The sequence below is a fragment of the Bos grunniens genome, chromosome 21 (assembly GCF_055505025.1).
Source record: "Bos grunniens cultivar Pamir isolate PY7600 chromosome 21, Bosgru_T2T1.0, whole genome shotgun sequence".
NCBI lineage: Eukaryota > Metazoa > Chordata > Mammalia > Artiodactyla > Bovidae > Bos > Bos grunniens.
Window position 1 is genome coordinate 55,461,373 of NC_141185.1, and position 24,917 is coordinate 55,486,289.

At 48.2% G+C, this 24,917-nt stretch overlaps 1 protein-coding gene across 2 annotated transcripts in view; it reads left to right on the plus strand.

Moving 5' to 3' along the window:
- SLCO3A1 (solute carrier organic anion transporter family member 3A1) overlaps window positions 1-24,917 on the plus strand; it is a 374,786-nt gene that overhangs the window by 275,377 nt on the left and 74,492 nt on the right. For both annotated transcript variants that reach the window (XM_086365341.1, XM_086365340.1), the window contains exons 3-4: window positions 9,191-9,289; window positions 23,244-23,507. In XM_086365341.1, coding sequence (XP_086221467.1) covers window positions 9,191-9,289; window positions 23,244-23,507 — 363 coding nt within the window. The remainder of the gene's footprint in view (window positions 1-9,190; window positions 9,290-23,243; window positions 23,508-24,917) is intronic.

The following is a 24,917-nucleotide window of genomic DNA, read 5'->3' on the forward strand; positions in this document are numbered from 1 at the left end:
TCTATTAAGGTTTATGGCCCTTTTCACTGCTTTGTCTTTTTCTTTCCTAATTTTTAAAAATAATCGTATTTATTTGGCTGCACTGGGTCTTCACTGCTCTGCAGGCTTTTCTCTAGTTGCGTGAGCCAGGGCTACTCTCTGGTGGTGGCGCATGGACTTCTCACTGCAGGAGCTTCTCTTGTTGCAGAGTACAGGCTCTAGAAGGCTCATGCTTCAGTAGGTGGAGCTCCCAGGCTCTGGAGCACAGGCTTAGCAGTTGTGGTGTTGCCCCTTGACATGCGGGATCTTCCCAGACCAGGGATCAAATCCATGTCTTCTGCATTGACAGGCGGATTCTTTACAGCTGAGCCACCAGGGAAGCCCTACAACTGGTTCATCCTCTTCTCATTGATTTATAAAAGTTTTTAAATATGGTCTTGATGTGAGCTGTCTGATTCTCCTATACATGTTTTTAAGGATGTATGTTACATGTATATTTTCCCACATCTTAGATTTCTTAATGTGCTCTTTTGATGAATCTAAGGAATGACCTTCTTAATTTTAATACAGACCAACTTGTCAAGCTTCTCTTTTAGTGGTTTGCACTTTGTTTGGTTTAAGAAATCTCTCCCTGCCCCCAACATTGTGGCAGTACTTTTGTCTGTTATCTTCTAGCAATTTTATTGTTTTCTTTTTCTCACAGGTCTCTGATCTGCCCGGAATTGATTCTTACATGTGTTGGGCAGCTGATTTTTTCCCCTAGGATTTCAAGCTTACTTAGCACCATTTATGGAAAAACACATCCTTTCCCCGACTGCTTCGTATGCACACTTTCCCATAAATTAGGTGTCCACACAAGTGTGGATCCGTTTCTGGGCTTTCTCTTCTGCTTCACTTGCATATTTGCTATTTCTTGTGCCAGCAGCACTCTCTTCTCATCATTACAGCTTTAAAGGCAGGCCTAATGTCCAGTAGGGCAAGTCTTGCCAATTCTTCTTCTTGCAAGGTATCCAGGCTGGTCTTGGCCCTCATTGTTTCTATGAACAATTTAGAATCAGCGTGTCACTTTCTACAGACACACAAAAGATGTTCTTTAGTATTATTATTCATAACATATATCAGTAATAATAATAAAGTTGATTAATTCTTCCTGGACCAGGAAATTCCAAATACATAGAAGTCTCCATTTGGGTTTGGCAGATTTTTCTGGTTCTGCATGCCTGGCCTGACTTCTTGCTAGAGACTGTCATGTCAGGCCCCTTGGCACACTGCATCTAGAAGGAGGTGCCTCCCCAATGCTGGGAGAGACACACGCAGAGAACACTGTCCCGGGAAAAGCAGGAGGGACTGAGTCCCAGTCAATACGAGGTCTGAAAAATGACCTGCAAAAATGTCCCATGGTCACATAATTAGCAAGCAGATTTGTGCAAGCTCTTGTTCTTAGAGGTTCACATGTGTATTAGCAGGTGTTAAGCTCTGAGGTTATCCTCACATTTGCTTAACAATTGTATTTGTTTGCCTATCACTGCTGTAAAAAGTTACCACAAATTTAGTGGCTTAAGGTAAGCCATATATGATCATACATTGTGGGTCAGAAGTCCACAATGGGTCTCACTGAGCTAAAAATGAGGGTGTTGGCAGGACTGCCTTCCTTCCAGAGGATCCTTTCTGGAGGGGAGAGCCCATTTTCCTTCCTTTCCCAGCTCCTGAGGGCACCCACATGCTGGGGCTCAAGGCCCTGTCTTCCATCTGCAAAGCCAGCTGTGACTAGTCAAGTCTTTCTCATGATGCCACGGCTCTGGTTCTGTGGTCTCATCTCCTTCTATGACTCTGAGTTGCCTTCTTCCTCCTTCCACGTTTAAAGGTGATTACATTTCCGGAGTCTATGGAGTCACAAAGTGTTGGACATGACCTAGTGACTAAATAACAAAAGTGTGATTACAGTGGCCCACAGGGGTAATCAACATGATCGCTTTATTTTAAAGTCAGCTGATTAGTGACCTTAATTCCATCTGTAGCCTTTGTTCTCTTTGGTCAGTTATAATAACAGGTTCCAGGGATTAAGGCATGGACATCTTCGGGGAGTCTTGTTTTGCCCTCTGCACGATGGAAGCCTTAGCCTGCAAGCCCACTCGCCCCAGCCTGCTAGCACGTATAATGTCGAGCTCTGTGATTTACAGCGCATGGCACAGTGGGCGGTCTTTCTCTAGCTCCGCCCTCTTAGGCCCTGTCCTCTTCAGCACCGACATCATATGGTAGGTCAGTTTGTTCATGGCCTTTCTTCTTCCGAAATACAAACTCCACAGAAAAATCAGGGACTTTTTCTGTTTTGTCCACAATCATATCTCAGCTCCTCGAGCAGTGCCTGGCACCTGTAGGTTCCATTATGTATTATTTTTCTCTTTCTTTTTTAGTTTTAAAATTATGAAAATATGATAACACTTTTACGGGAGACTGGGAAAATACAGAACAAAATCACATATAGTTCCACTGTATATTACAATTATTTTTTAAGTAGATAAATTGAGATTTTTAGTTGGAGTTTCGAATGGTTGGAAGTCTCTCCAGTAAGACAGCGAGCTTCTCCAGGGCAAATCCTTGTCCAGTTCATCTCTTCTTCCCCAGTGTCGAGAGCTGGCTGGTTCTAAGTCAGAAAATTGTACAACGTGGGTGGCAGGTTTACAGCAGAGAGTCCCAAACTTTCTTGGTTCATTATACCCTTGAAGTGAAGTGAAAGTCACTCAGTCGTGCCTGACTCTTTGTGACCCCATGGACTATACCGTCTGTGGAATTCTCCAGCCCGGGATACTGGAGTGGGGAGCCGTTCCCTTCTCCATTGTACCCTTAGTGTTTGATTTTTCACAGAGCCCTGCATCTGCAAGATATACCTAGTCTTTGTGGCTTATCAAGCTGTTCGCTTCAAATGACTTAATGTAATACTACTACTACTAAGTTACTTCAGTCGTGTCTGATTCTGTGTGACTCCATAGACGGCAGCCCACCAGGCTCCCCCATCCTGGAAAAATAAGACACATTACTTGAAAGAAAAAATATTTACGTTTTTGTTTTTTTTAATTTTAAAAAGTATTTATTTCCTTGGCTGTGCTGGATCTCAGTTGTGGCATCTGGGGTCTTGTTCCCTGACCAGGGATTGAACCCAAGGCCCCTGCACTGCCACCAGAGAGGTCCCATCCATTTCATTTTTAAGTAAGCACAATTACTAATAGGCTGTGTGTCCCTGCTGGGAACTACACAGCTTCTTAAACCTTGGAATCAGGTGGGACTCCACCACCCTCATATCCTGTGTTCTGCATTGATTTCCATGTTTGCTGTTTATCACAGCAACTACTCAGTTCACTAAGACAGGATGTAGTTGAATGTAGCTCAATCCAGTGTTGAAACCATCAGCTACCTTGAGCGGGTAGTGGCGAGTAGTTGTACAAGTAGCATCTGACAAATGTCAGATATCACTGGGTTTCCCTCGAAAACTTAAAACATTTTGCTGCACCCCTGTGAGTTCACAGTCGTATCCTGGGGTGCCTTGGCCCACAGTTGGGGAACTGCAGATTTACACTACCCTAATTTACAGAAGGCCTGTGTTCAGAGCAGGATGCCAGAGTTTGATCATCATGGGAGTCACTCCATCCCCTCTCCCTTTGTTCAGTCATCATGTCCCTGGGAAGCCAGGTTAACATCAGAATGCTCTTGGCGGGTGGGCAGTCAGAGCATGGGGTGGACTCTGGACGGCCAGTCTGTCTGGACCCTCGTGAGGCTTGGGATCACAGCTGCCTTCCACTTCCCTCTCTGCGACCTGGCCTACCCCCAGCTCCAGCCCCTCTTGCCTGCTGCTGGTTTTAGTAAATGAGGCATGGGAGGAGAGGGAGGGAGGACTGGGAACCCAGGTGTGGTGGCCTTCGTTATAGAGGAAGAGACATAAGGGACGCCTATTTAGCATTTTCATGACTCTTTCTAGGTGCCAGACCCTGTTCTCAGAGCTTTACAGATACGAGGTCATTAAGTCCTCCCTGCGGAGTAGGCCTTGTATCATTCCCATTTTACAGATGGGGAAAGCTGAGGCACCAGGAAGTGACTTCCCCAGGGCGCCCAGAGCTAGGAAGTGGTGGGCCTGGGATCTGCACCCAGGTGTCCCCTGCTATCTCCTGAGCTGTCTGAGGGGATGAGAGAAACACGGCTGCGGGGCACACTGCGCTGCCTCCTGGCTCCTTTGTTGGGAAGGGAGGTGCTGAACCTTTCCTTCTGCTGTGAAATGGGCCCAGGAGACTCCCCCATCGAGGTCACTGAATGGATTACAGGAGATTAAGCTTGTAAAGCAGCGGGCTCAGGGTGCCAGCACAGGAGGGGGCCACTCTCCTTTCTCTGATCTCTGCCTCTCAGGCTCCCCTCCCGAACATACAGCCTGGCAGACAGTAGGGGGCAGCAACGCGCCACTGAGTAACTTACACCCCCACCCCGCTACAGCGACCCCAGGACCTGGAGGTCCTCACCATTCAACACAGGGATGCTGGGTGGATTTTAGCGCTGGACCGTCTGTCTTCTTAGGCAGAACGGCTGTGTGTTTTGTTTGGTTTGGTTTTGGGGAGGTGAGGGGTGGTTGCTAAACAAGAACAAAATCACAGCCTGGTGGGATGAATCGACAAGAGAGTGAGGAAGCACATTCCAAAGTGCCTTTCTGTAAGATCACAGCCGACCTCACAGGCTCTCAGGGGAACAGCACCCTCTGCAGACCCAGGACTGTGCCCTCTGATGCTGCGTGATCTGAGCTGTTACCCTGAGATATTTCTGCAGTGGAAAGGTTGCTTCCTGATGCATGAAGCCATCCCCACTACTGGATCATCCCTTGGAGAACATTCTGGAATCCGTTGCTACTAGAGGTTCAGTTGGCATATCTCTGAGGAAGAGCTACTTTTTAAAAAATGCACCCAGAGACCATGGATAGCTGTATGTGTACGGCTGAGTCCCTTCACTGTTCACCTGCAACTATCCCAGCACCATTTGTTCATCGGCTGTACCCCAATATGAAACAAAAGGTTTAAAATAAAAAAGATAAATTAAAGATGTCCCCAGAGATTTCAAACAAGGAGGGGGTGCCCGTTGCACAAAAATGCACGTCATACATCTTTTTGTTTGTTTGTTTTGGGGATGAGATTCTATGACTTTTCTTTTTTTCATTATTTATTTATTTTTACTTTTTGACTGTGATTTGTCTTTGTTGCTACACAGACTTTTCTCTAGTGGCAAGTGGGGGCTGGCTGCTCTCTAGTTGCCGCGCATGGGTTTCTCATTGCTATGGCTTCCCTTGATGCAGAGCATGGCCACTAAGGCGTGCGGGCTTCAGTAGTTGTGGCACGTGGGCTCAGTAGTTGCTATTTCCAGGCTATAGAGCACATGCTCAGTACTTGTGGCTCCCAGGCTGGCTCCAGAGCACAATGGTTGTGGCGCACGGGCTTAGTTGCTTCGCGACATGTGGGATCTTCCAGAATCAGGGATCGAACCCATGTCTCCTGCATTGGCCGATAGATTCTTTACCCCTGAGCCACCAGGGAAGCCATGCTATCGGGTTTCTTTGGGAGAGAGTTCTGTCCTGTTAAAATGGAGAGCCACAGTCCAGCATTTCAGAGACCCGAGCCCTGTCCTAGAGGAACCGGATGGAGCGGTCACCTTGGCACGTGGCTCCGCTGCAGTGGCCTCTGCCTGTCGGAGCTACCAGAACGGATGGCTGACCTGTCTGGGCCCCACAGGGCTCCTGTGGGCCCCTGAGCTTGAGGGATGCCCCCCGTTTGTGTCATAAGTTGTAGAAGGACAGGGCACCCAAGGCCTGGAGTCTCCAGCTTCCCGTGACACTGGCCTGTCCACACTCTCCGCTGCCCCCACGTTGGGGAGGGGCAATACGCTCTCAACACCAGCTCTGAAGCTCATTGGCTGTTTCTTTTCCTTGACACTAAACGCTGGGTCCTTTGACCTATTCAAGATTATAATTTTTATTGTTCACTCTGTGGGGGATGGAGCAGTGATTGTTACATTGATTGTGGGGGTATTTAATTTGCATGAAAAGAAGCATGTTATCATGTGAGGAGGGGGCGGGGGTGGTGGTGCTGGAGGTCGGAGCAAATGCCAGGAGCATGGAAGGGGAGTCAGAGGGATGGTTCTGGGCAAGAGAATTGTGTCCCTGTCTTCAAGTCCCTTTCTTTGGGAACGGCCTGAGTAGTCAGTTTACTTCTGACCAGTGGCTCCCCTCTGCCTTCATCTGTGTCCTGCTCAGGACATAACTGGTTTCAGGATTTGCCCTGAAGCAGCAAGTCCCTCAGTCTCCCTTGGGTGCTGCTCTTACCTTGGACACCCCCTGTCCACACTCTTGACCCTGTATCTTTCTCAGCATCTCTTCCTGCTTCCCTTTCCTTCATCCATCGAGTAGAGCCAAGATCACTCTTCTCCCTAACTCGGCCCAGCTAAGGACAATCCTCCTAATTCTAGCCCATCTTTGAAAGATTCCCTACATTCTAGACCCTTCCAAAAACACCCCCACTTCTCTCAGTTTTCTCTGTTCAGTTATTTCAACCTAAGTTGTGACAAACCAGAGCCAGTGTTGTAATAAAGTAGGTTTGCTGCTCTCTGGATTCCTATAAACAGGAATAACTGGGAGACCAGGCTCACCAGCTGGGTACAGGAGTGGCTATCTTGAGACACTTGAACTTCTAGATTGCTCCAAATCTAAGAGTAGGATTTCACTGAGGGTGGATTCATTCCTCAGTGGAATTCACAGGATTCCATTCCTGTGATGGAAACCATCCTCTTTCATCCCTTCCTTCATCAAACAGCATTCTTTATAAGACATCTTTAAGTACTTGCTTTGGGATTCTGGGTTCTGGTCTGAAAGTGAAAAAGACCTGGTTTCCTTTGCCAAGTATGTAGAAATCAGCCAAGCTCCTGTCTAGAGTTTCTTTTTTCTTTGAGTATAGTTGCTTTACAGTATTGCCTTAGTTTCTGCTATACAGCAAAGCGAATCAGTTATATGTATACATACATCACCTCTTCTTTAGGTTTCCTTCCCGTTTAGATTACCACAGAGCACTGAGCAGAGTTCCCTGTGCTACACAGTAGGTTCTCGTTAGTTACTAATTTCATACATAGTATCAATGGTATGTGCCATGCTGTGCTAAGTCACTTCAATCGCATCTGACTCTGTGTGACCCCATAGACTGTAGCCCCCAGGCTTCTCTGTCCATGGGATTCTCCAGGCAAGGATGCTGGAGTGGGTTGCCGTTTCCTTCTCCATCAATAGTGAATGTATGTCGATCCCAGTCTCTGAATTAATTCCACCCCACCGTCCCCCTTGGTATCTGCATGTTTGTTCTCTGTTTGTGTCTCTCTTTCTTCTTTGTGAATAAGATCGCCTGTAGCATTCTTTAGATTTCACATATATGCATTAATGTATGGTATTTGTTTTCCTCTTTCTGACTTACTTCATTCTGTATGACAGACTCTAGGTCCATCCACATCTCTGCAAAAGGCACCATTCCATTCCTTTTTATGGCTGTGTAATAGTCCCTTGGTTTCTTTAGTTTTGTTTTCTTCTCCCTTCCAAGTCAGTGAGCTCCAGGAAGGTTTGGATTTTATATTGTTTGTTTCAACACTGAGTCCTCTCCCTAAGAAGGCTGGTTGGTGCAAAGGAACTCAATAAGTATTGATTGAGTGAATAAGTATTTGAGCAGATCCATCTCTGGAGATTTCAGGCTGAGTTAGTCTACTCTGTGAGCAAACCAGAATTACCCTCCACTGAGCTCAGATTCCCTCTGGTCAAATCCATCTCCTACCCTGTTTTTGATGTGCCCACATAGGCCTGTTAGATGTGCCCACATAGACCTGTTAGCCTGCACCCTCCAGGCTGTCTGCTTGTTGCCCCCACAGGTAACCAGCTTCCTAAGAAAAAAGCACTTCTTTACTGTTAGTTTTATTCCTAGGGCCTTGTGAACTGTCAGTGCTCAAGTTGAAATTTGGTTACGTGGAGAACCAAATGATGGCTTTTTAGTTTGGGCTCATTGTTTTTTCCAGAATGAACCAAAAGTTTTGTGCAAAATTGCAGGTACTGTATCTATTAGATACATATCAGGTGGGCCAGAAACGTTGTTGGGGTTTTCCCACACGCTGTTAAAGAAAAACCAGAATGAGTTTTTTTGTGAACCCAGTGCTTAGGCACATGCCTGGTACCATCTTCTCAAGTCCTATGAAAGAGCTTGAGTCCTGAACAGCTGTTACAGCAACAACAGAGAGCAATTCCAAAAATACGAGTGGGAGGGGCCCGCAAAACTGAAATTAATAAAATGTCTAATTAAATGTGCTCAAAGCATGCCATTATGTCAGCTTTGTTATGTGCTAAATTTAATGCCCATAAACATTTCATTACATTGGAGAATAATTTGTGGCTTCAACTTTTCTCACTTCATAAGAATTCCTGAGTGTGCACAATAAGGGCTGAGACGTCTTTGCCAACTGTAAATTAAGTGAATTACATAAAGCTAAATCAATGTGAGTGCAAAATGATAAAAATCCTTCCCAAAATGTTTATGGCCGAAAAAAAAAATTTTCATGGTAAACGTGGATATATTTTATTGGTCTGATGTGACATGGGGTGGAGTCCTCTAAAAGTACGTGTGCTGCTGCTGCTGCTAAGTCGCTTTAGTCATGTCCGACTCTGTGTGACCCCATAGACAGTAGCCCACCAGGCTCCCCTGTCCCTGGGATTCTCCAGGCAAGAACACTGGAGTGAGTTGCCATTTCCTTCTCCAATGCATGAAAGTGAGAAGTGAAAGTGAAGTCGCTCAGTTGTGTCTGACTCTAGCGACCCCATGGACTGCAGCCTATCAGGCCCCTCCATCCATGGGATTTTCCAGGCAAGAGTACTGGAGTGGGGTGCCATTGCCTTCTCCAAAAAGTACATGTACTGGGGGCCTAGAAATATTTCAGAGCAACCTACGGAAGCTATAGAATTCCTGTGTGATAGTGCTTCAATAGGGTTTCCAAAAATTAAAATAGTAGCTTTCCCCTCTAGGATATTTAGACTAATTCCTCTGATATCATTTGTCTAATCAAAGCTCTCATCTGATCAATGTAAAACAGTTTTCTCACGCTTTGACAGTTTTGCTCATTGAATGTCTTCTGCTTTTAATCTAATCTTGGTTTCATCTTCTTTCAGGAATCCTGTTCACGATGCTGGTGTTTGGACCAGCCTGTGGATTTATCCTGGGCTCTTTCTGTACCAAAATCTATGTGGATGCAGTCTTCATTGACACAAGTAAGGAATTTATCTCAATTTCTAAGCCCCACACATAAGCCCTTTCCCCTTCACAAAGGAGCCCCAGCCCTCTGAGTTCTAAAGCCTTCCTACTAAGAAGCAACTATTTAATGCAACCTCCTCTCTAGCTGGTGGCCCCCTTGAGATTAGAGAAAAGATGGTGAGTGTTGGTTCAGAGGGCCTGGACTCAAGCCTGTATTCTGCTCATGTCTGCCTAGAGGCTTAATAACCCCCTGGAGTTGATTTCATTCTTCAAATCTGAATTTTCCTCATCTGTAAATTCAGGGTAACAGAACTTATATCTGCGTTCAGGACTGTTGGAAGGTAAGTGAGGGGACAAATGTGGAAATGCCCGGTAAACACACATGGCCACTGAACGTTGGTCCATGAACCCATAAGAGGACCCTGTTTCTTAAACTGGAGCACCTAAGTGCAAATGTACACATGGGATCAAGGAGACCGGCTTTGAAAATTGTTTCTATAAGACACTGTTGTGGTGGGCTTTAAAGAAAACATGTGCTGTGTGCTAAGTCGCTTCAGTTGTGTTCGACTCTGTGCAACCCCATGGACTATAGGCCGCCAGGCTCCTCTGTCCGTGGGATTCTCCAGGCAAGAACACTGCAGTGCGTTGCCATGCCCTCCTCCAGGGGATCTTCCTGACCCAGGGATCGAACCCATGTCTCTTGCATCTCCTGCATTGGCAGGTGGGTTCTTTACCACTGTCACCACCTGGGAAACCCTAAAGGAAGTATATCATACTTCAAACCTATGTGTTTGAAGTGTTCTTAATGGGAAGATTAAACGTGTTTTTCAGCCTCCTCTGGGTGCCCTGCTTTAGCACAGCAGTTGCCAAACTTTTTGGCACCAAAGACTGGTTTTGTGGGAGACAGTTTTTCCGTGGACCGGCAGTGAGCAGGGGTGGATGGTTTCAGGGCGATTCTGATAAAGAGCACACAACATCCATCCCTCTCGTGTGCAGTTCACAGTAGGGTTCTCGCTCCAATGAGAGTCTAATGCTGCCACTGATCTGACAGGAGGTAGAGTTCAGATGGCAACGTGAGCAATGAGGAGCAACTGTGTATACAGATGGAGCTTCGCTCACTTGCCAGCCACTCACATCTTGTTATGCACCCCAGTTCCTACCAGGCCACTCACCAGTACCAACCAGTCTGTGGCCCTGGATTGAATAGCATGCTAGTCTATATGGACTAGGCTATGCGGTTGTTGTTGAGTAGTCACTAAGTTGTGTCTGACCGTTTTGCAACCTCATGAACTGTAACCCACCAGGCTCCTCTGTCCATGGGATTTCACAGGCAACAATACAGGAGTGGGTTGCTATTTCTTTCTCCAGGGGAATCTTCCCGACCCAGGGATCGAACCCAGGTCTCCCGAATTGCAGATAGATTCTGAACCACCAGGGAAGCCCCAGGCTATGCAATGGTAACAGGAAATTCCCAAATCAAGGTGATTTTATGCAACCAAAGTCTGTTTCTCAGCTGTACTGAATATCCAGTGCAGGTTAGTGGTATTTGGGGTGAGTAGAGGGTGGGACTGGCCCCTGGTAGTCCCTCCAAGACCCAGGCTCACAGAAGTTTTATCTGACTGTTGCCTGCCCAGTTGCCAAGAAACCAGCTCTGCCTCAGAAATGACATGCATTGTTTCTACTCACATTTCAGTGGCCCCAGCAAGCTGCCTGGTGTGTTAATCTGTTGCTTTATGGCAGATTACCCCAAAGTTAGTGACTTTAAGCAAGAGTTATTATCTCAGTTTATTTCTCTGGGTCTGGAGCCCAGGAGCAGCTTTGCTCAGTCACTGAGTCGTGTCTGATTCTTTGCGACCCCATGGACTGCAGCATACCAGGCTTCCCTATCCTTCACCTTCTCCTGGACTTTGCTCAAACTCATGTCCATCGAGTTGGTGATGCCATCCAACCATCTCATCCTCTGTCGCCCCCTTCTCCTCCCACCCTCAGTCTGGCTGGTTCCAGCTCAGGGTCTCTTATGAGGTTGCAGTCAAGGAGTTGACCTGGTCTCAAATCATGAGAAAGCGCACCTGGAGGGGCTCTGCTTCCAAGCAGCCCCAGTGGCTGTTGGCAGCCCTGGGCAGGTGGACTCTGAGGCTGGCTCCCATGGGCCTCTCTGCAGGGCTGACCTCAGCACGGCCTCTGGGGAGCAGACAGCCCAGGATAGGGTGAGAGCCCCTGAGACAAAGCCGCAGTCTTTTGAGAACCTAGCCTCGGGAGTGACACCTTGTTGCTTCTGCTGCATTTTGTGTTAGAAGCAAGCCACTTGTTTCTGTCTACACTGGGGAGAAGGAATCCTTCCACAAGGACATGAATTCCAGAGGTGGGGATCACTGGAGGCTGTCTTAAGCACTGCCCACCAAACTGTTGCTTAGTCGCTCCAGTCGTGTCTGATTCTCTGATCCCATGGACTAGAGCCCACCAGGCTCCTCTGTCCATGGGATTCTCTAGGCAAGAATATGGAGCAGGTTGCCATTTCCCTTTCCAGGGGATCTTCCCGACCCTGGGATCTAACCCCCTATGTCTCCTGCGGCTCTCGCACTGGCAGGCAGATTCTTTACTACTAGCGCCGCCTGGGACCCCACCATATGTGGTCACAACTCAACCACACGCCTGCAGAAGGGCGCTGTGTTCCAATGCAACTTAGCAAGCCGAGAAGCCACATTCCCTTCCTCTCTGAAAACAGCGTGGGAAGCCATTCCCCTTCTTCTCATCCTGATCTATTCCCAGGATCAATAAGAACTCTCAGTCCCCCGGTTCTCCATTCATCATCTCTCGACAGTGCTAAATTTACTAATTCACCCCAAAGACATTATGTGGTTTTAAATCCAGTCAAGTCACTTTGTGATTCACTCCATTAGTTCCACTGATATATTTACTGGTAACTAATGATGTTACAAATTTCCAAACGGAGGGGGAAAAAAATCAAATGCAGCCTTATTTATTTATTCTTTTAGAGCACTGGGTCTGTTCAGGAGGTGATTGAATGCTGCAGTTTTGTAGCTTTGGGTTGGCGCTTTGATCCTATTCCTAGCGAATGGGATGAGGGGGTGACCTGGTCAGAGAAACCACACAGGTGAGAGTCAGCTCCCATCTTGCCTATGGACAAAAAGCCCACTTCTGCCCTGCACCAAAGGCAGGACAGGACAGGAGTCTCGAAGGAAGGGAAGGAAGAGGGAACCTCCCAGAGCATGGGGAAGGCTGCCTGGGATGAGAAAGCAAGTATCCAGGCAGCCAGTTTTGCCCTCAGTGTATTGGCAGGGCCCCTGTGGATCCAGGCTTGGGGAATACCAGCATCCCTGAGCCAGAAAGAACCTCAGACTTCACTCTCTTCCAACTCCTTCCTTTTATAGACAAGGAAACTGATTCCTAGAGAGGGGAAGTATGGGCATACTAAGTCACTTCAATCGTGTCCAACTCTTTGTGACCCCTATGGACTGTAGCCTGCCAGGGTCCTCTGTCCATGGGATTCTCCAGGCAAGAATACTGGAGTGGGTTTCCATGCCCTCCTCCAGGGGATCTTCCCGACCCAGGGATTGAACCTGGGGCTCCTGTGGCTCCTGCCATGGCAGGTGGATTCTTTACTACTCACGCCACCTGGGAAGGGGTGTACCCAATCTGAGAGGTGTATCTATAGAAAACCCAGATCCATGAGCAATGGGTGGGTGTTTCCACTTTAAGACCCCGCCCTCTCACTAAGATTCTTCTTGGGAATGAAATAACATCTTTTCCTCAGAGCCTGGAGTGGCCGAGAGGCACACAGGTGGCTGGACGGGGCACCGCCTGTCCACTCTCAGTCCGCTGGGTAGCTGTTCCTTTGCTCAGGCTGGGGTGTCGTCCCCGCCCATTCTGCGCCACACCTGTCCTCACCCTTCAGGCCCAGGTGAGGCAGTGGCATCCTCTGCTCACTGGCAGTTTGAAGCCTCCGGTGCCTGAGACGGATGGGCACGTTTCCATTCCGTCTGGGCATCCTGCTGATGGCTGCCTCCCCCCTCATGAGTAACAGTGGACTTCCAATCTGATGAAACTCTAGGGACAGATGGATGCCCGTGAGTCACCCTCTTTGTCTGCCTCCTTTCTGCAGGCTCCAGGAGGGCTGGTGCTGCTCTTTACCAGCAGAGGGCACAGGAATACAATTTATTCTGTTAGGACCCAGTCAGAATTCCACAGTTTGCAGGGTGTTAAGTCTCTTCATTCATGTCTGACTCTGCGACCCCATGGACGGTAGCTCGCCAGGCTCCTCTGTCCCTGGGATTCTCCAGGCAATACTGGAGAGGGTTGCTGTGCCCTCCTCCAGGGATCCTCTCTATCTAGGGATCAAACTCGCATCTCTTATGTCTCCTGCATTGGCTGCGGGTTCTTTACCACTAGCACCACCTGGGAAGCCCCCCGGATTTTAGTTTTTCCCCTCTTGTGCCTGAAACTTGTCACTCTATCTACGAGTGGATCAGTGCTGTATTTCAAGGACCAGGTTTTCAGTTCTCTCAGGATGACCCTTCCCTGTCTTCCTCACCGACTAAGACAGAGCACCTCTTTAGGGCTGTGCACCCGTCATGAATGCACAGGCCACACACACAGCCATGTGTTTCTGAAATTCAAGCAGAGAGCTGGGCAAGGGACTGGGAAAAGCAGTAGCCTGGGAATTGTGTGAGGTGGGCAAGGCAGGTCCCTGGAAGGCCCTTGTTCTGGGGCAGCTGGAAAAGAGACTGTGGCTTCCACGAGGCAGTCTGGCAGTGGTTGAGGAATTGTTGTTCAGTAGCTCAGTCTTGTCCTACTCTTTGTGACCCCATGGACTGCAGCATGCCAGGCTTCCCTGTCCTTCACCATCTCCCGGAGTTTGCTCAAACTGCCATCCAACCATCTCATCCTGTGTCATCCCCTTCTCCTCTTGCCCTCAGTCTTTCCCAGCATCAGGGTCTTTTCCAATGAGTCAGCTCTTTGCATCAGATGGCCAAAGTATTGGAGCTTCAGTTTCAACATCAGTCCTTCCAATGAACACCCAGGACTGATCTCCTTTAGGATGGACTGGTTGGATCTCCTTGCAGTCCAAGGGACTCTCAAGAGTCTTCTCCACACCACAGTTCAAAAGCATCAATTCTTCGGCACTCGCCTTCTTTATGGTCCAACTCTCACATCTTGTACATGACTACTAGAAAAGCCACAGTTTTGACCTTACAGAAAAGGTGAGACACATGAGGGAGCCCAGTTGGAATCTGTGTGTTGATGAAGCTGGGGGGTGTGGGGGAGGCAAGTGGTTGTCGGGACAGACCAGCTGTGGAGCCGAGGTACACCGTGAGTACCTCCCCCGGGGGTACTCAGACAAAGGAATTCTGCCGTTGCTGCTGCCTGTCGTCTGCATGGGAGTGTGTGTGGCTCGTTTGACCCTTCTCCTTAAGGATAGAAACCTCCTTGCCCAGGCTAGCGGGGAGGGAATGATGGTGCCTGCAGAAGTTCCTTTCTGGAATATGCTTGTAGAACTGAGATGAGTGAAAAGCAAAACATAGAAGAAAGAAGGACTTGGTAGAAGAGTGGGATACCAGCATCCCTGAGCTGGGAAGAACCTCAGACATAATTCTCTTCCAAGTCTTGCCTTTCATAAACAAGGAAACTGACGCCTAGAGAGAGGGTAGGATGTGCCCAATCCAAGAGGTGTACGTGTAGAAAAGCCCTACCACTTTTCTCAGTGGAGGCTTCACAGCCTGATGAGTGGCAGCCATGAACTCACTAATATTTGAAGCCATACATCGAGCGCCTCATTGGAACTGCGGAGCATTCCCACGAGAGGGTGGGTCCTAATGCCAGCCCGTTAACACCCTGACCCCTGAGCCATGGACCGGTAGTGGTCCTGTTAATACCAGACCACCCAGCAGGAGGTGAGCTCCATCTGTATTTATAGCTGTTCCCCATCACTCACATCCCCCAGATCCATGAAAAAATCATCTTATCTGAAACCAGTGCCCGGTACCAAAAAGGTTGGAGACCACTGCATTATCAGATGAGGTGGCCATCTCCTCTTGCAACGATTAGGAGTTCTGAGTTGGAACATGGGGACCAGACCTCCACTCAGATCCCAGCTGGACCCCTTATGGGCTGTGTGATCCTGGGGACATTTGTCCTCATGGGTCTGTGTGTGGATGACATGAGTTAATCACACAGAGAAGTTGACACAGTGCCTGGGGGTTAGTGAACACACAGTATAATTAGGTGTCATGAGGAACAGAGAGTGAACTCACTTCCATAGATACTAGGAGTCAAAGCTCAGGCCAGTCTGACCCCAGTTGGGCAGCTCGCTTCCCTGAAACATCTCCAGGCATTTAACTAGAAGGCTGCCCCCTTTCGTGAACAGAGGCTTTGCTGAGATGACCTGGCTTGGCCAACACGGCCGTACAACATGGCCTCAGGCCCCCCAAAGCCCTCCTCGCCACAGCTGCACAGCGTCTGCAGCTGCCAAAAGGCAGATTCATCTACTGGCTTCATAAAAATGTTGACGAGCAGAGACCCCTGCAACTCTGGCTGCTGCCGCCAGATTCCTTCGTGTTGGACTAATTAGCCCAGCAGCTGGGGTTTGGAACAGTCCATGCTGCCCTCCACCCTCAGCTCCTCCCTGCCTCCAGCTTCTAATTCGGTCTGTAACATAATGATACTTTTGGAATGCTTGAGTCCCATAGCAAAAGTTTTGCAAAATAGGTTAGAAAAATAGGTAAATGGGCTGAAGGGAACAAAAAGAAAACCTGCTCAGAGAGCCATAGTGTTGCTTACACATCAGAATGGCCCCAGACTAAGTAAATATTCCCAGTTTGCTTTGATCTGTTCTTCTCACGGTCTTGGTATCCCCATGGGTGGCTTGGTTAGTTAGTTAGTTTTCAGCTGGTTTAAACTTGTTGCTGGGAAGTCCTTTTTTTGAACCTACAATGGTAGCAGGCCTTGGAACTGGCGGGAATTCTCAACAAAGCCCATATGTTTGTGTGACCTTCAGCAGAGGGGAAAGCAGCTGCTGAAAGCTTGTTCAACAACCCAACGAAACCACAAAGCCCTCCCAACCTTGGATTCCATGAGTAGAAGAGTCAGAGCAATGAATTGTGTAAGTCAGGAATCCTAACAAGCCTGCTCCAGTGGTTCAGTGGTAAAGAATCTGCCTGCCAGTATAGGAGATGTGGGTTTGAGCGCCGAGTCAGGAAGATCCCCTGGAGAAGGAAATGGCAACCCACTGCAGTATTCTTGCCTGGGAAGTCCTATGGACAGAGGAGTCTGGCAGGCTACAGTGTGTGGAATCACAAGAGTCAGACAATACTGAGTGACTAGACAAAAACAATAACCAGCCTGCAGACACCTGTGCAAAGGCAGACCCACCACGCACTGGCCTCACGGTGACCCGGGTGTGGCTCCCCCTGCTCCTTCCCAGCATTTTTTTTTTGGTGCCTGAAATGACCAAGGGGCAGGCAAGTGACTGGAGGGAGCTTAGCCAGGGTATTCACAGAGTCTCCTGGGGATGCCAGGCGTTTGCACAGCCCAGGACCCTGATTCCATCCCCATCCTTTTCAATACCTTTCTTTATCCACAGTTCTAGATTCATTGGCAATTTGATGCATTCTAAGTAAATGAGACAAACTGATGTTCTTCACTTGTATTCTGAGCATCCTTCTGAGAGCAGCCTTCGTCAAAAGGCTGAAACTGCAGCCATGTTTAAAATCAAAACACTAATTAGAACCAGATAGAAAGAGAAATAGATTTCTACACCTTTCCCTCTGCTACTGCTGCTAAGTCACTTCAGTCGTGTCTGACTCTGTGAGACCCCATAGACGGCAGCCCACCAGGCTCGCCTGTCCCTGGGATTCTCCAGGCAAGAACACTGGAGTGGGTTGCCATTTCCGTCTCCAATGCATGAAAGTGAAAAGTGAAAGTGAAGTTGCTCAGTCGTGTCTGACTCTTAGCGACCCCAAGGACTGCAGTCTACCAGTCTCCTCTGCCCATGGGATTTTCCAGGCAAGAGTACTGGAGGGGGTGCCATTGCCTTCTCTACCTGGACCTAAAAGAATACCTTTGTTATACTAAGCCTACCCAGCGCCACTTTTCTTAAAAGTTAGGAATTTTTATTGCCTAAGACATGGGTTCAATCCCTGGGTGGGGAAGATCCCCTGGAGGAGGCCATGGCAACCCACTCCTGTATTCTTATCTGGAGAATCCCATGGACAGAGGAGCCTGGTGGGCTACAGTCCATAGGGCCGGAAAGAGCTGGACAAGACTGAAGTGACTTAGCACACATGTGTGCACACACAAGCCATTTGTACCAGTCAGAGTAGGCTGAGTTATGCTGCAGTAACAAACACCCTCAAGATGTCAGTGACTTGGGAATACTAAAGACTTATTTCCTGCTTGTGTTATATACCCGAATCAGGTCAGCAAGAATATTTTGTTCATTATAGCTTCTTAGGCATCATCTTTGGGAGAACTGCACATGCTTCACAATCAAGCAGGAAAAAAAAGAACATAGGAGTCATGCACCGGCTTATATATATTGCCACATGGAAGTGACATGTGTCTCCTCACTCACATTTGACTGGCAAAACTCTGTGGTGATGGCCACGTGTAACACCACAGGAAGGGAGGTGAGATCCTCATTCTCAGAGGAGGAGACCCACGTGCAGATGTAGGGTAATGTTACCACACATGCTTTGCCAATCCACATAGAGAACTCCCCTTTAACGTCAGTAATTCTTGTTGTCATTATTCAGTCGCTCAGTCATATCCAACTCTTCATGACCCCATGGACTGCAGCACACCAGGCTTCCCTATCCCTCACCATCTCCCAGAGCTTGATCAAACTCATGTCCATCAAGTCGGTGATGCCATCCAACCATCTCATCCTCTGCCGCCCCCTTTTCCTCCTGCCTTCTGTCCTTCCCAGCATCAGGGTCTTTTCCAATGAGTCGGCTCTTTGTATCAGGTGACCAAAGTATTGGAGCTTCAACATCAGTCTTTCCAATGGATATTCAGGGTTGATTTCCTTTAGAATGGACTGGTTGGATCTCCTTGCAGTCCAAGGGACTCTCGAGTCTTCTTCAGCACCACAGTTCAAAAGCATCAATTCTTTAGTGCTCAGCCTTTATGGTCCAGCTCTCACATCTGTACGTGACTACTGGAGAAAACCACAGTTTTGACTATATGGACCTTTGTTGACAAAGTGGTGTCTCTGCTTTTAGTATGCAATCTAGGTTTGTCATAGCTTTTGTTTCGATAATGCTGAGTTGTGACAATTGCCAGGCCAGAGGGGGTGATAGTCAGCTTCAATGGCCAAGAGGCGTCTTAAAAATACTATTCATTGTTGAGATAGGTAGAGTAAGGAAGCGCCTCAGAAAAATGAAATTGGATCATTAGCAGAGATGTGGGTGGACCTAGAGTCTGTCATACAGAGTGAAATAAGTCAGAAAGAGAAAAATATCATATATTAATGTATATCCGTGAAATCTAGAAAACGGATACAGGTGAACCTATGTTCAGGGCAGGAATAGAGACATACCTGTAGAGAACATCCAGTGTGGACGTGGGGTGGGGGAAAGGGGAGGGTGGGACAGATTGAGAGACTAACATTGATATGTATACATATTATGTGTAAAACAGATATATAGTGGGAATCTGCTTTATAGCACAGGGAGCCCAGCTTGATGCTCTGTGATGACCTAGAGGGGTTGGCAGGGATAGAGGGGTGGGAGGAAGCGGATGTATGTATACATTTGGCTGATTCACTTCATTGTACAGCAGAAACTAACACATCATTGTAAAACAATTACATATATGTGCTAAGTCACTTCAGTCTGGTCTGACTTTTTGTGATCCCATGGACTGTAGCCCTCCAGGCTCCTCTGTCCATGGGATTCTCCAGGCAAGACTACTGGAGTGGGTTGCCATGCCCTCCTCCAGGGGATCTTCCCAACCCAGGGATCGACCCCAGGTCTCTTATGTCTGCTGCACTGACAGGCAGGTTCTTCACCACTAGCTCCATCTGGCAAGCCCACAAAGCAACTCTGCTTCAATTTTTACAAATTTGAAAAAGAAAAGATGTGTCTCAGGCTGGTGTCAAGCATTCACTGTCTCCGCAAGAGCTCCCAGAACCAGGCCGAAGCTCTGCTCATGAGGCTGGCCGGTCCTGAGGGCAGCCCGCTCCAAGGCTGAGTAGTTTCTTCTCAGCCTGTTATTTCTCTCCCTGCCACCGTCCACTGGATAATTGAAACAGAGGGGAAAAAAATCAATACTTCCCAGAATAGTCAGCCGTGATTTTCCTGGTTCTTCAGATCCCTGCCTTCTGCAGACCCGCCCCGCCCGCCCCTTCCAAAGCGGCCGGTGTGCGCTGATGCTGTCACAGGTGGGTCCTAGCCCTGTCTCAGGAACTGTGAGCACATACTGGCTTTCTGCCTGCAGACACAAGCCCGCAGGGAGCGAGTCGCCTCACTTTCACACAAACGCCCGCCTCCCCCAGGGCCGCCCCTCTCCCAGGAGTGCTTTCTCGCCGTATAGCAGTCACTAACTTCCTATCTAAAATATGACTGTCCACGTGCTTCTGATTTCCTTCTCCCAAACAGCTGCCAGGCTTTCTCTCCCCCTGCTGGCTCACATCTGGCAGCTTTATGGGGCCCAGAGACAGAGGGGGGAAATACTGTATTTCCCCTTTCCCGTCTTTTGTTTTCATTCAGTGCTTGGCAGCAGGTGAAGGAAAACAGTAAGGGATTGGTGCAAACAGTCTTGCTCAGCTCCAGGGTGGTGTGACTTCCTTTTCTCTTCTCCTGTTTGCATAAAGATGCTTTCAACATCACCCTGTTTTTCTACACTGTACTTAAAAAAAAAAAAATCTGTACCTTTTGTTGGAGTAGATGGGTTTGAAGACCAAGCATTTTCACACCCCTGATAGCAATGGAAACTGACACTGGTAAATTAGACTCCTACTTGTTAATAACCATCAGAAGGCATATAATTGTGCATTGCTGTTGTTTAGTCCCTAAGTTCTGTCAAACTCTTTGTGACCCTACGGACTATAGCCCACCAGGCTCCTCCAGCCATGAGATTTCTAGGCAAGAATACTGGAGAGGGTTGTCATTTCCTTCACCAGGGGATCTTCCCCACCCAAGGATCAAACCCACATCTCTTGCATTGGCAGATGGATTATTTACTACTGAGCCGCTAGGGAAGCCCTAATTGTGCATTAGTGCCATGCAAAATTTCTCCATATAGGAATTTACTTTAAAAATACTGTTTATATCCAGTGACTGAGCTACTAGGAAGCTCTTCTCAGAAGTGTTGATATTAATAAAAAGATTAAAAAATACCTCAGTATACAAGACTTAAGAAACTAGCTAAAAATTTATGTAATCCCTAAAATGGAATATTACGTAGCATTAATATAATGTGTGGTAATTTTGAGAGATCTTTACAATGCATTGTTAAATGAAAAAAAAATCTATACCTTAAAATTCCCATTGACATAAATATACCCCTAAAAGTTCAAGATTAAGTGCTCCAATACGTAAGAGCCTACTATGTGTCAGGAGATGCTGGTTCATTACCTCTCAGCCTGGTAACCACTGTCCTTGGCTATCTATCATCTTTATTCTGCAAATGATGAAACTAAGAGTCAGGGGGGGTGAGTAACTTTCCCAGCATCACATGCTAGTAAGTAGCAAGAGTGGGATTTAATATCACACGCTAGTAAGTAGAAATAGTGAGATTCAGCAAGCCCACTAGAGTGTGCGCTTTCTCCTCTCCAGCATGTACCTGCACAAAAGCGTCTGGTCCATTCAAGTGCCCTGGCTATTGCTGCTTGGTTGATGTCAAGGCCTCCAGGTTAGAGACCACCAGTGTTCCAAAAGCCAAGTTGCCACCCATCAGAAGAGCTGGTCATCTTACCCACTGCCCAGAGCAGAGGAATTATCCATTAAGAACCCTCTAGAGAGCCCGAAACAAAGGCCTTCCCGTCAAGAGGGAGAGAGCAGAGCCCTTGGCATCTGGATGCCTATGTTCTGGTCTTCAACTCTGTGGATGTAGGCAAGGCACTCAGCCTTTCCAGTTCCTTTTTTTTTTTTTTTTTTAATATAATTTTACTTATTTGTTTTTGGCTGTGCTGGATCTTCGTTGCTGCGCAGGCTTTTTCTCTATTTGCAGCTACTGGGGCTACTCTCCGTTTGCGGTGCATGGACTTCTCACTGCAGTGGCTCCTCTTGTTGCGAAACACGGGCTCTAGGGCAGGTGGGCTTCAGTGGTTGTGGTTCCCAGTCTCTGGAGTACAAGCTCAGTGGTTCTGGCACACAGGCTTCGTTGCTTCGTGGCACGTGGGAGCTTACCAGACCAGGGATCAAATTTGTCTCCACTGGCAGGCATATTCTTTACCATGGAGCCATCGAGGAAGCCCACACCCAGCCTTTCTAAGCTTTGATTTCTCCATCTGTATTATATAAGGACAATTAAAAAAAAAAAGCTCTACCTCATAGGGTTGTGGGGAGGGTTGATTGGAACTCCACATAGCGCCTGGTGCAGAGTGAGCCCTCGGCAGATGACAGCTGGCATTTTCATCACTGATAACTGAAGAGTCTTCAGGAAGAGCACTTAGACATGGGGGAGTGCTCATCCCGTGACTGCGGTCATTTCTCTTCCCAAGCCCGTCCAGGCCTGCAGCCTCATTACTTCTTAGCTCATTTGCTGTATCCCAGATCGCTGAGATGAGTTTCCTTCTGTGCTCCAGGGGCGTGGGATCATCATCAGAGATATCTCTAAGCAGCTCACGTGGGAGCGCCCTGCTCTGCAAGGGAGACGTGGAAAGAGGGAAAAACATCTACCAAGGGGGCAACAGAAATGTGCATCTTCTTGACTCCAGCTGGAAAGTCAAACAAGTCATAGTACTAGAAGGCCACACCACTCGCATGGAGCCTCAAAGCATAGACACTGGCTACGGAGCTTTCAGTAGAGGACTGGCCCCCCAGACCACAGGCCATCATGGAAGTTTGAATTAACCCATCCCCATCAGCTTCCCTGGTGGCTCAGATGGTTAAGAATGTGCCTGCAATGCAGGAGATCCAGGTTTGATCCCTCAGTTGGGAAGATCCCCTGGAGAAGGGCATGGCTACCCACTCCAGTATTCTTGCTGGGAGAATTAGTCCATGAAGTCGCTAAGAGTCAGACATGACTGAGCAACTAATGCTCACACACACATACACACTAGCAGCTTAGGAAAAGAATCCTCACCATGAATATTAAGCTCACATCAATTAAGTGCTTAAGCACGCGCCAGACACTGTTCTGAGCACTTTGTGTCTGGTGTGGCTCATTTGATCTTCCGAACTCGATCAGGGTAAGTACGTCATAATAATCAGCATTCTATAGATCAGTTCTGCTGAGGCGTGGAGTTCAGATCGCTAGCCTGAGGTCGCACTGTGAGAAGTGGGCAGGGTTTCTTTCCAGGTGTCCTGGCTCTTGGTTTCCATTCTGCACCGCTCTATATGATCTGTGAACCAATTTAAGGCTGGGAGAGTGCGGTGTGGAAGGGGATCTCAGGGTAGCAGCTTTGTGGGGGCAGTGAGTGTGAACATACATAATAAAAATACACCCTTGAACGATTAATGTTTCTGTCTCCCTGTGCTTTTGTTAGCAGACCTTGGCAGCTCTGCCAAGTCAGTCAATGCCTGCCTAAATTCAGGGGGTGTCTGGCTTCTCACTGTTTTTGTTTAGACAGATACAAGCACAAAGTAGACAAGAAAATTAAGGAGGGAATGCGATCAGCCTTCAGCTTGGGGAAAACCAGAAGCACAGCTAGGAGGCCCCAGGCTGCTCTGCCCATTGTCCACTCTTCCCCACCCCTGGCCTGTCTGTACAGCTGATTGCAAGCCTCAGCCAAGTGCCCGGCCCTGCCTGCTGCTCTCCTGTTAACCGTGCTCTCTCTGGTTGTTGCAGGTAACCTGGACATCACCCCAGACGACCCCCGCTGGATCGGAGCCTGGTGGGGTGGCTTTCTGCTCTGCGGTGCCTTACTCTTCTTCTCTTCCGTCTTGATGTTCGGGTTCCCACAGTCTCTGCCCCCACACTCAGACCCCGCCCTGGAGAGCGAGCAGGCCATGCTCCCCGAAAGAGAATACGAGAGACCCAAACCCAGCAACGGGGTCCTGAGACACCCTCTGGAGCCAGACAGCAGCGCCTCTTGCTTCCAGCAGCTGAGAGGTAAGGACACCTCCTTCTTGAGGGACGCTCAGGACTGGATGCTGGGGGACTTGAAACAGAATCCCCTTGGTTTTACATGATCTGCCTTCCCTGGTCCTGTGCTTAACTGACCCCTGAGAAGTAAATGCACTTTATAAAGCAAAAACAAAGGGACTACCATTTATTGAAGGGGCAGCAGACGAGATCCTCCCAGCTGAGAACCCAGTGGCTAACATTGCACCTGGTGTAAGATAAATATAAGTGTCCGTAGAAGGAAGAAAGTGGGGAGGGAAGGAGGGAGCCGGATGTTTCATGCCCCACCCCGCCCCCCGCTTTGAACTCTTCCAGGCCACTTGCAAGCACATGAAAGCAGGAAAAGACTTTGAAGCTGGTTCTCTTTGCCTGATGCAGGCGTTCTTGAAAAGCCACATCCAGAGTGCATTTCCTTAGATTCTCTCTGGCCCTCCAGCCCCTCCATTAGAGATGAGAGCCGTGTTCCTCTGGAAGGAAATATTAACTCAAGTCTTGATAACGAAGTCCCACTTCAGAGAGTGGCAAAGTGCTCACCATCGTTTTTAGAGGGAAAAGAAGTGCATCTTTTTTTCACAAAAGAGACACAAACAGTGATGCAGAATGAAAATGAGGAGTCCCCCCCACACACCCCCTGGTGCTTTCTATATTTGGCTCAGCATCTTAGAGGTGAGGGTGATGATGGGCAGCCTCAAAGCTGCCCCCTCTCCCCACTTAAGAGAGATGTGCAGTGCTCCCTAATTCAAGGACCCCTTCTTGCTGGGTGTCCTGAAGAACGTGCTAGATTTGGGAAGCGGGCAGGAGCAAGGCTGCAGCATTCCTTCTCGGTGAGGCTGGGGTGGGAAAGAGGTAGACGGTGATTTCTTTGCAGGAACCAGGCATGTGGCCTGGCCCACCGTCAGCAGCTGCCACCTCGGGCTCACAGTGCTTGCTTTAGAGGTCTGATGAGTGCCTCTACTGGGCTCTAATGAGGGGCACTGTCTCTGGAGACGCTTGAAAACAGCAGTGAGAACCTCAGATGACCTTGAGCTCAGATCCCCGTCCCACCCTTCACCGGCCCTGTGGTTATTACCCTGTCCATGCTTCATCTCCACGAGCGTGGAGTTATAACACAGTTCCTGGGTGACAGCCTGATCTTGAGAATTCAGGCACTGCCTGTGGAGACTGTCTGTAAATACCACCTGGTAGCCAGGGAGGGATTCAAGGAACTTGTGCTAATTCCCAGAAGATGCTAATTTAACAACCTAATGTCCTGTTTCACTCCATGTTCTGTGATGGCTTCTACCAAAGTCGTAATGTGGAATTATCTGTAGACGATCTTAAAATACATCTCTCTAAGGATCAGAGTGCACTGTTAGATGAGAAAGTGAGTGTTGGTTGTTCATTCATGTCCAACACTTT